Source organism: Leguminivora glycinivorella, chromosome 13, assembly GCF_023078275.1.
Source record: "Leguminivora glycinivorella isolate SPB_JAAS2020 chromosome 13, LegGlyc_1.1, whole genome shotgun sequence".
Taxonomy (NCBI): Eukaryota; Metazoa; Arthropoda; class Insecta; order Lepidoptera; family Tortricidae; genus Leguminivora; species Leguminivora glycinivorella.
Window position 1 is genome coordinate 11,114,805 of NC_062983.1, and position 11,885 is coordinate 11,126,689.

The 11,885-nt window shown below is 41.0% G+C and overlaps 1 protein-coding gene across 1 annotated transcript in view; it reads left to right on the forward strand.

Annotated features, from left to right (window-relative positions):
- The window catches only part of LOC125232437, a 43,460-nt gene that overhangs the window by 20,826 nt on the left and 10,749 nt on the right, over window positions 1–11,885 (forward strand). The window contains exons 2-12 of the mRNA XM_048138095.1: window positions 3,190–3,394; window positions 4,252–4,338; window positions 5,263–5,498; window positions 6,501–6,711; window positions 7,203–7,298; window positions 7,685–7,914; window positions 8,736–8,952; window positions 9,270–9,368; window positions 9,964–10,190; window positions 10,597–10,810; window positions 11,514–11,612. Of these exons, the coding sequence (XP_047994052.1) occupies window positions 3,190–3,394; window positions 4,252–4,338; window positions 5,263–5,498; window positions 6,501–6,711; window positions 7,203–7,298; window positions 7,685–7,914; window positions 8,736–8,952; window positions 9,270–9,368; window positions 9,964–10,190; window positions 10,597–10,810; window positions 11,514–11,612 (1,921 nt within the window). The remainder of the gene's footprint in view (window positions 1–3,189; window positions 3,395–4,251; window positions 4,339–5,262; window positions 5,499–6,500; window positions 6,712–7,202; window positions 7,299–7,684; window positions 7,915–8,735; window positions 8,953–9,269; window positions 9,369–9,963; window positions 10,191–10,596; window positions 10,811–11,513; window positions 11,613–11,885) is intronic.

Sequence of the window (11,885 nt, forward strand, 5' to 3'; positions counted from 1 at the left end):
AGTCTAAATGCGACTACCTTGCGCGACTTGCTCATGATAATCATGTTGACGTGATAACCGTCCAGGAACATCACATAGACAATATAAATAAATTTGACAACCGTGGTAACATCCCGGGTTTTAACTTAGTAGCCTATACCCTTTCACCGGTTTACGGTTCGGCTGTTTATGTAAGGTCTAACATCTTGGGTGCTGAGATAGTGGAAGTGTCAGACCACAATAACTTTGAAGTTATTTCTTTAAAAATTTGCAACATCTCCCTGACATCAGTGTACAAGCCCCCCAACAATGCCTTTTTAAACCCTCCCTTAAAAAGCTACCCTCACCCAGCAATTTACCTGGGGGATTTCAACAGCCGACATCCAGCTTGGGGATACACATCCAGTAATTCTAACGGCGATACACTTAATAAATGGTACACGGAGGAAAGCCTCCATCTTGTCTTTGACGCGAAGCAGCAGGGTTCATTCCGATCGGCAAGGTGGCAGCGCGATACAAATCCAGATCTTTGTTTCGTCTCTGAGGATGATCATGGAAACATACTTCCTGTTAGCAGAGTTATCCTAAATGATTTCCCACGCAGCCAGCACCGCCCCGCTCTAATAAAGATTGGACTGGAGGTTCCAATTGTTAACTCTTTGCCAAAACCTCGCTGGAATATGACCAAAGCTAACTGGGAAGCATACAAACACCAAGTGGATGCAAACGTAAGATGGCTGAAACCAGAAGCAGCGAATTACAACCGATTCTGTGGCATAGTCATAGGTGCGGCTAAAAGGTGCATACCTAGAGGCTTCCGAAAAGAGTATATCCCTGGTTGGTCTTCGGAGATTGAAGCGAAGTATCAGAAGTACCTCAAGAATAACGATGCCACCACTGCTAATGATCTCCTGGCTGCCCTGGGCGAGGCCCGTCGAGAGAAGTGGATGAACAGCGTCGAAGGCATGAGCTTTACACACTCGAGCAGGAAAAGCTGGGCTCTACTGCGAAAACTAGGTGGCGGAGCAGGAGCACCAATGAACACTAGCACTGCTGCTATACATCCTGATAACATCGCGACACGCCTCAAAAACATTACAAAAAGCGCGCACGTCGACAAAGCCTTTGCTAAAACCATCAGACACGAGAACAAAGCATTACTTGATTCCAGAAATAGATGCGAAACTTTCGATTCACCTTTCAGCACCGACGAAGTGAGTCAGTCTTTAAAATATGTTAAGTGCGGGAAGGCGGCTGGACTAGATGACATGTATCCGGAGTTCCTAACCCATCTGGGTAAGCGTGCAGTACGATGGTTAACTGACTTTTTCAACAACATATTTGAAACAGCCACGCTACCCACCGTGTTTGTGAAGTCCAAAGTCATCGCCATACTTAAGCCCGGAAAGACCCCCGATGATCCGGCCAATTTCAGGCCTATATCATTGCTTAGCGTTACCTTTAAGTTACTGGAGCGCATACTGTACAACAGAATTAAAGATGAAGTGGACAAGCATATTCCCGCTGAGCAGGCAGGCTTCCGTGCCGGTAGAAGCTGCTGCGACCAGGTTCTAGCGCTAAGCAGCCACATTGAAGCGGGATTTCAACGGGGTCAGAAAACGTTAGCGGCTTTCGTGGATTTAAGTGCTGCATATGACACAGTCTGGGTCAGCGGACTGATCCATAAGATGGGCAAGATAATCCCGTCTGCAAAGATCCTTCGCCTTTTAGGGAACATGATGGGGCCACGAAAGATTACTGTGTTACTAGGTGATAAAGCTAGTAAATACAAGTTACTGAAGAACGGACTCCCTCAAGGCTCTGTCCTGGCTCCTCTCTTATTTAACGTTTACACCAGCGACATGCCTCCCACTCAGAGTCGGAAATTCTTGTACGCCGATGATATTGCGCTCACGACTCAGACTAAGAGTTTCGAGGCTGGCGAAGCTGTGCTCACGCAGGATCTAAACACCCTACAGCAGTATTATTCCAAATGGAGACTCTACCCGAATCCTTCAAAATCAGAGGTTGCCGCTTTTCATCTGACTAACTGCCTGGCGGATAGGCAGGTGGATGTTACCTTCTGCGGCCAAAAAATTCGCCACAATTCTAACCCAAAATATCTGGGGTCACGTTGGATCGGTCACTCACATACAGGGCACACATGGAGACCCTATCCCAAAAGGTTAAAACAAGGGTAAACCTTATAAGTAAGCTGGCCGGAACTTCATGGGGTGCTCGGGCTGACGTGCTGCGAACTTCATCTATGGCCCTTGTATATTCTCCGGCGGAATACTGCGCACCTGTGTGGTATAAAAGCGCGCACACCGGCAAGGTGGATGTTCAGCTGAATCCAGTGATGCGAACAATATCCGGCAGCCTCTTACCTACGCCCTCCAGATGGCTTCCCGTGTTATCACACATTGCTCCTCCGGACATCAGGAGAACTCAGGCTGCTGCGCGGGAATGGCATAAAGCATCTACGTATGCCCTACCAATTAGAGAGACGCTGAACCACCTTCCTCAAGCGCGCCTGCCATCTCGCAAACCTATTTGGTCTGACCACCAGCTTCAAGGCCAAGAGCCGTTTAATGTATCTGCAGAGTGGAGAAAGCAGTGGCAGGCACATGACGGTGACCCGAATATAGACCCCACTAACCTGCCGCCCGGGTTCAGAGACCAACGCAAGATTTGGGTCACTATAAACCGCATCCGAACGGGAGTAGGCCGCTCCAATGAAAACCTTTACAGGTGGGGAATTTCGCCGTCGCCGGCCTGTGACTGTGGGGAGCCAATCCAAACCATCTCTCACATAACTGAAGAATGTCCTGAAAGGAGGTTCCCCGGAAATATGCAGGACCTCCTGGCAATCACACCGGAAGCAAGGGATTGGCTATTAAAATTGGATGTTAAATTGTAATTTTACTTTAATGCATGTATAATAATTTAAATTTTAACAGGAATAAAGCCATACGACATAATAATAATATTAAAATTTAGTGTAGTTCTTGGTTGTAATTCGACATTTAGAGACCTTCTACATCTCTAATTAATTGTATAGAGTTAACTTTAGTTAGAACTTAGAATTAGTATATAATAGTATCAATTGTAATTTCAACTCAATTTTAAATATTTTTGTTCATCCTTTGTAGCTTATTTTTATGGCTTCGCTTTATATTTTAATTATTAAACTCACGTTCTCATTTCCAGTTCACAAACCCATGGTTCGAAATCGGCAAGTCATCCGCGTCGAATCCCGACTGCTCCACCCTATCGTTCACCATTGGCAACAACAATGCCATCACCTTTTCTAACCCTTCGGTGGTGAACAACTTCCTTCAGACCTCCACCGGCACGGCAACCCAGACCAATGGCACGGCCCAGTTCTCCATAACGCTGACTGGTTCTACCACCCGTGAGTATACATATTAAGTATTGATATAATGTAGAACTTTTAGATACGATATTGTATGAAAGAGTGCTCAACCCTACCGTTCACTGTTAGCAACAGTGCTATCACCATTTCCAACCCTTTGGTGGTGAACAACTTCCTTCAGACCTCCACTGGCACGCCAACCCAGACCACTGGTACGGCCCAGTTCTCCATAACGCTGGCTGGTTCTACCACCCTTAATTATCTACTTGTTTCATAACAGAGTAAGTGCCATTCGCTTCAAAATACATTTTTTTTTATTATTGTTACAAATGGGCTTACTCTTGGCCACAGACTAGCCAAAATCAAAGACGTGGCCTACGATGGAGTGAGCTCGCCCAGAAGATGCCTGTTCACTCTTGATTTCAAATAATAACTTTATAAAGATACAAGAATAATCTCGTTCATATAGTATTTATTATTATTTATATTCATTTAAGAGTATGAGGGAGAAATCAAAGTAGAAGCTAGAGTCGAGAAGCAGAAAGGGTAGACGTTGGCGAACTTTTTCTGACCTAATTGGGAATATTCCAAAGAAAGGCTTGTTAAGCTGTCAGTAGGCCTAGCACATGATGGCCGCGGGAGTATGTCGCCGCGAGATAGATGACACGTCTTTGTCTAATTGTATTAATGACATAAGGACAGGTAGTCTATCTCGCGGCGACATACTCCCGCGGCCATCATGTGCTAGGACTGCAGGTGAAGCTTAAACCGGCAAGTATGTTATTCATAACTAAAATAAGCGATAGAGGTAGCTAGGTACATACCTTATTTTTGTCTTAAATAGTCTTGTTTAATTTAAAATATCTGTATAAGTATATATTTATATTTTATTTCAGCATTCGATTTCGGGGTACTCAACTCAGACTATGAAAACTACGCCATTGCCATCAACTGTGCTGATATAAGCACGACGCAAAGACAAAGTAAGTATCTTAAATATTGTTACAATATTAAAGAAAAAAAAAGATAAAAGACATTTATTCATGACGATCACATAACATGTACGGACATGTACAGACAGTCAGACATCAAACATAAAATGGCAAAGAACAAAATGACATAAAAGTGTTCATCACGAAATGGAGGCAATATTACGGACATTTCAAACTTTATCCAGTTACTATTTTATAGCTCCTTAACACACTTTGCTTGTCCGAAATAATTTGATAGATAGACAGTAAATATTGATCAGACCGTGCAAAAAGTTCAAGAATAGGTACATTATATTAAAATTATCATTGATAACTTAGTATACATCGAATTATGCACTTTTTGTCATTACTTCCACTTACTAAAGTTTTCCTACGTCTAAACTATCTTTAAACCAAATGTCACCTCCACCAAATCTTGGTATAGCAGCTCTCTATACCCTATACTCTAAACCACCTAAACTAAATAAATTTGTAATTTTAGAACAAAACGGGACTTAATCGCGTAAACACTTACATTTATATTAGGCCCGACGTTTCGAACATCACATTATTAAGTCCCGTTTTGTTCTAAAATTATGAGTGCAAATCGTGTTAGTCTAAATCAATATAAATAAATTTGATTTGAAATATTTACCAAAATTGATATTTATTTATAGTTTTATTTGATAGTTTAGTTTGTAAGGGAAACTTTAGACATTAAGACGATTTTGATGTATGTGTGATTATGCTTAATTTAATGTGTATTCCGTATTTGAAATAAATCATGTTCTTATCTCGTTAAAAGAAAAATTCATTTTTACCAAATGATATTGTTAACATTCATTCTTGTTAGTTATAAAAAGTGGATATATCTACATTATAAAAAAGCCCAGTTTAATTTGGTAACGATTTACTGATTACTGTTAAAATTTCCAGTAAACGTTTGGCAACTGGGAAGAGCAGTCAACTCGTACAACACCACAGCAACTTTAGCTGCGGCCAACAACGCACTCTCAGCCGTCGGTCTCAGTGTGAGCAATCTGACGACCATCGATCACTCCACAGCAGCCTGCACTCAGCTGCCCGTGATCGGGGCAGGCCAGCCTGTGATCTTGGACGGGCAGTGTAACACTGCTTCCATACCTGTCGTACAAAGTTTTGAAGTCAACAGGGTAAGTTTGCTACCTTCTTCTTTACATCCTGTTACCCTCTACTGGGATGTAGGGCTAATCATATTTCTCCATTTACTCCGGTCTTGGGCAGTTTGGGTAACCTCCTCCCACCCCATTCCTAACACCCTGAGCTCTTGCTGAACAGAGCGACGTCGTCGATTGAGGGTGGTATGGTTTCCGCTTGCCGGGTAGGGTAGGGTATGTTATGTACCTTACCTTAAAATAAAAATAAAATAAAATAAAATTTATTCAATAACTAAATATAACATTTCCATACTGGCTTCTCTTTGTAAGTATTCAAGATACTTGTATTAAGAGATAACCGTAACCGCTCTTCCGCAAAAATTAACAATATCAGTAAAAGATTACATACTACATGACAAAATTAAAAAACTTGTGTGTGTGTGTGTGTGTGTGTGTGTGTGTGTGTGTGTGTGTGTGTGTGTGTGTGTGTGTGTGTGTGTGCGCGCGTGTGTTTGTGTGTGTGTGTGTGTGTGTGTGCGTGTGTGTGTGTGTGTGTGTGTGTGTGTGTGTGTGTGTGTGTGTTTGTGTGCGTGTGTGTGTGTGTGTGTGTGTGTGTGTGTGCGTGCCTATACCTTACATATAGAAAATTAAGAAAATGATATGTTTAGCAAAACGTTTCAACCCAAATTGCCTTATTCATGAAATATAGCTAATAGCTACCAATGATAATGTTACTACTAGTTATCTTTACAGTGCAGAAAAGAAACCTTAAATACTTTTCAAGGCCATACATATTTAATCTTTATACTGAATGTCTGACTGAAACAAAATATATGACTAAAGGAACTAGGTAATTAAACACTAAATACTTTAGTAAACACCCATCAGTACACTATCGCGATTAGGGTAAATACGATGATATTTAATACTGAGCTGACCAATGATAATAAAATGATTAACATAGTTCTCTAATGAATCACTGATGACATAACGGCATCAATATAAATCGAAATTAAATAATTCAACAAATATTTTCAGTTCGTGGGAACATGGCACGAGGTCTCAAGTTACTACTCCGCTAACGCAGTTGGGACTTGCGCAAGGGCAGAGTATACACTAGTAGGATCTACAGTCAACGTTGTGAACAGCCAAGTACTCAACCAGCGATTGGACCAAATCACTGGAACTGCAACGCTTATCGGCACCGATCAGTCTGGAAGGCTGAACGTGGTTCTGGACGTACAAGGAGGTAATTTTTAACGGGATTTATAATTCTACAAATACACAGTAAAACTACACAGACATGGTTGAGTGAAGAGCTGTACTACTCTAAGTCTACCTTGCTCAGTGAATTACTTACTGAGGTACTATGTGAGCTAAAATTGTGGAACTTACCATAACATTACAATTGTTTTCTTATGAAAAGCAGTACCTACTAGGAAACGAGAAGTGGGGTAGAGAAGTGAGAGACTAGTGTTTGAATATTAGTAATTTTAAGTTTTTAATGGGCTCTTAGAATAGTATAGTTAATTAAGTAGTAGTAGTAGTAGTCGTAATGACTTTATTGTGTACAACAGTTTGCTGCGTGCTGACTGTTTTCTGTTGCAGTATACTGACTTGACAGCAGTATCATTACTAGTACTATTTACTATTTATCACTTGACGAAGAGATGTAACTATTAATTTACATATTATTATCAGTGAGTACAGAATAAGTAATATTTTTTTATTATTTTCCAGTGCTCATCCCTCAAGAACTGCTAATCTTGGACACCGATTACCAAAACTACGCTGTATCATACTCCTGTTATGAAATATCAACAACTCAAAGACAAGGTAAGGAAGGATGCACTTTGCTAGTTGAGACATTTAGTTTAGCTTAGTTTTTTTCTTTATCTCCTTAAATTAATTTCCATTTTCACTGAGTCATTTCACTTCAGTTCCGTTGGCGTTACAACAATTTCTGGGTATTGGCTTCCTCAACAATATTCCTACAGTTGACACGATTTTTGGCAACCTTCTTCCAATTACCTAGTAAACTTTCCCATCCTCGTCAGGTCTTCTTCTACATAATCTATCTAGTTTTTTCGGTCAGTCTCTCGGTCTTTTTTGTTGCGGCGCCCACACTCTCATTATTTCACTGAGTCATTTACGTCTACATAAGAAAACTATTTTACAAGTCCTTCTCCTAAAGACAGTCATCAATTTTATACTTCTTACAGTTAACGCATGGATCTTGAGCCGTGAGCAACAACTATCTGCCACATCACAAGTTGAAGTCAACAGAGTGATCGCCTCTCTCGTCGACCTGAACACAGAGTACTTCCAAACCACCGACCAGAGTGATAACGGCTGCTTCTACTACCCTGTCCACCAATCGGGGGTGCCTGTGGTCTTCCCTGGCACTTGTGACGACACCATTGCTGCTATTCCCAGCTTTAACCTGGCTTCGGTAGGAAACTATAATTATCCGTACTAATATTATAAATGGGAAAGTGTGTGTGTCTGTTTGTTTGTCCGTCTTACACGGCAAAACAGAGCGAAAAATCGACGTGATTTTTTAGGTGGAGATAGTTGAAGGGATGGAAAGTGACACAGGCTACTTTTTGTCTCTTTCTAACGCGAGCGAAGCCGCGGACAAAAGCTAGATCTTTATAAAGTAAAAGCCACACAACAAAATTTCAAGCCACTTAACATTTCTTCTGATCTATAATTTTTGGGCGAAAATCCCGGAAATATTACTAATGAAATAAAACTATGGAAACGGATAATATCGCGTATCAATAGATCTACATTCTGCGTCCACTGTTCAGCCCTTTTCAGCGCTCGTAGTCAGCGGGCATTAAAAATGAAAATTTACGATGTAAAACTACACGTAATGTTACTAACATGATAGCTTCTTACATACATTTTAAAGTTTATTTCAGTCATCATCATCCTACTCGGTTCATAAGTCGGTCCGTTTAGTATAGTGTTAACCGACTCAATAAATTTGTAACCTAAGACAATATGAACTGTAAACAAAATTTTGCCTTTTACATAATGTGTGTCCAATGACAAAATATGTCTCGCTAAACTCATGCTCGGATCAAGGGGGAGGGTCATGGGGGCCATGATCCCCCCTTGGAGCATATGTTGGCCATACAAATAGACTACGTAACCCCCCCCCCCCCCCCCCCTGGACCTGGGCCTTTACCACGTGACCCCCCCCTCCTCCTGGGCACGAAGCTGGATCCGCGCTTGGCTAAACTTAACACAAATATCTGCCCTCAGTTCACCGGCCCATGGCATGAAATAGAAGCATATCCAAAAGAGCAACAGACCGGTACCTGCGTTAACCACGTGTTCACGTCGGCCATCGCCAACACCCTGAACTTGGTGTCCAATCAAGTTGTGGACAGAACACTGACATCGTCTAGCGGCAGTGTTATTCTGGTCTCTTCTGATGGAAGCGGAAGACTCTTGCTCACTATGGTTACTAACGGACAAAGTAAGGAACATTGGGATGGCTTGGCATACGAATTTTAACCTTTTGCTTGAATCTAAAGAAAATTGACACACCAAAATCACAGGTGCGAGTGAGCATTTAGCTACTGAAAGGAGTGAAGTTTACTTTGACAGCTTTTATTAAATAACTTATAGTTGTCAGGGACATAGCGCTATAGGCTCGACATGATCTTTGTGTAGTCTCGTCGTTCAAAAGGTTAAATCACGTACTGATTTTGATTTGCTTTAATTGAAAAACCATTTTTAAGTTTTACTTAAACCCAAAACTTATTTCAAATCAAATCATATATATTTTTACAGTTATCGAAATTCCTTACTGGGTCCTCGATACGGATTATGAAAACTACGCTTTGATCTACAGTTGTGTACAACGGGATACTGAAATTCCGTCTAGAGCAGGTATGTATCACAAAATCGACGTTTTCAGTGCATTCTGTCAAGTGTCAAACGATACCGTAAAGTCAGGATTCTATGCTTCGCCCTCAATATGCTCGGGATTTATTGAAAAATGGTAAAAAGTGGAAGAATTAAATTTTGGACGCTTTTTTCACCTAATAGGATCGAAAGGGCTCGTAATTCTGAGTAGGAAAAACATTAAAAAAGAAAAGTTTAAGAAAAAAAAAGATTTTAAATCTTTTCTCGCGAAAATGCCATACTTCGATTTGCTCAAAATTCAATAAAGATATTTACTGTATATACATGTAATTTTGCTTCCTTGTGACACAATGCATTAATTAACTATCCGGATAGATTTTTCTGAACTGCAAGTTTCAATAGACATATAGAGATTAGTCTTAGGGCCAGTTGCACCAAACCCGTCCGCTGCCGAAAATGCCAAATTTAGTGTTCGCAATTTTTTTTGTATGAGAACTTCAGTTTTATAGACTTCTTCTGCCGCTTCTGCGTGACGTCGATGTCTGTTAACTGTGTGATGCAACTCCTTATTTTACCGAGTAACTACTATTTGTACTCATGCTAATAATTACTCTTTCAGTATACAGTTTGAAACTCAGCCGAACTCAAACCCTAACAGAGGCCTCAAATACCCTTATCAACACCGCTATGAGCCGAGTCAATGTACTGGATGCACAGTACTTCGAAACCATTGACCAGTCTGAAGATGGTTGCTTCGCGTACCCTGAAATAGCTGCTGGAGACCCTATTGTTCTACCAGGACAGTGTGGAACTGTTACACCCGTTGCAAGCTTCCAACCTAGTCAAGTAAGTGAAATCGTAATATTGTTTATTATTATTATTCATATTTTAAAGTTCCTACGAGCTGTCTCATGTCATGACATTTTACTTCAAATTAATACCAATTTAACTTGAGCGTTATAGAGAGTGTTCGGAAAGTGAAGAGTCGTAGAATGTATTTCACGACTTCACTTTCCGAACAGACTCTATCAATCTGTTATACCAATTTATCAGATCATCGATGTTTTTTTTTCTTAGATCTCTTGCACTTTTTTGGGTTGGTACTGTTAACTTGGGGTTAACCCTGAAGTCTGAAAGATGCAAATGGCAAAAAAAATACTATAGGAACTCAAAATCAAAACATTTATTTAGAAAATAGGCCACACCTCTATTTTTGTATATCCTTTAATATGTAATTTTTTTCTTATGTTAGTTCGAGAACACATGGTACGAGATCGCCCGGTACGCGTCTGCACGTCAGACCGGCAACTGTGCCGCGCAACAGTTTACGTATACGGCTCAGAATACCTTCACGGTTACCCAGACCATAGTATACAACGAGAGGCTGACCACAGTGTCAGGCACAGCCACTTTGGCCACTGACGGCAGTGGCACCTTGACTGCTACCCTTAGCGATGGAGCTGGCCGTAAGTGAATTCCTTATTTTTTCGGATAGTACGTATTCTGTAGCGCTGGTAGCCTAGCGGTAAGTACGTGCGACTTTCGTTCCGGGGTCACGGGTTCGAACCCCGGCTCGCACCAATGAGTTTTTCGGAATTTATGTGCGAAATGTCATTTGATATTTGCCAGTCGCTTTTCGGTGAATGAAAACGTCGTGAGGAAACCGGACTAATTCCAATAAGGTCTAGTTTATCCTTCGGGTTGGAAGGTCAGATGGCAGTCGCTTTCGTAAAAACTAGTGCCTACGCCAAATCTTGGGATTTGTTGTCAAAGCGGACCCCAGGCTCCCATAAGTCCTGGCAAATGCCGGGATAACGCAAGGAGGATGATGATGATGATGAGGTCGTATTCTGTACATTCGATAGGTGGACGCGGAGGTTTAACCCGTCTAAAAGTTTATAAACGGTTTGGCAATTCAATTATTTCTTTTTCATATAATCATAGAATACATTCTAAGGGCCAGTTGCATCAACCACATTTGACAGACACATCATCCTCACGCAGCAGACGTCTATGGAGCTACCGATACAATATATTTTACAAATGCTTTAACGATGCCAGATGGTTTGATGCAACTGGCCCTAAATCAGAAAAATTACAGATATTTAAATGAAGTTTTCTGTCAATTACCTTTTTTTACATTTTTCATGTTCATAATTTTTGTTTCAGTTACTTATACAACGACCATATACATCTTGGATACCGACTACAACGAATTCGCTTTGCTGTATAGCTGCGAAAACATCCAAGGGACTAACACTAGACAAAGTATGTATACCTTGAGCCGTTTTTTCCGTTACTAGAAAAAAGCGGTAAATTTAAATTTCGCGCCTTTTTCTAGTAACTCCTTTGTTTGACCGGCTATATTTGTGTTTTTAAGAAATATATAAGAAGATACGTAACTAACTATTTTGGCTCAGTGATCCAAAGTGAATCTTGGCCTCCGAAACGAGAGATCGCCACCTGTCCCGATCCTGCGCAGCTTCTTGCCAGTCACTGACTTGAAGCCGACTCAGATCCGCAACACACTGTCCTCCCAGC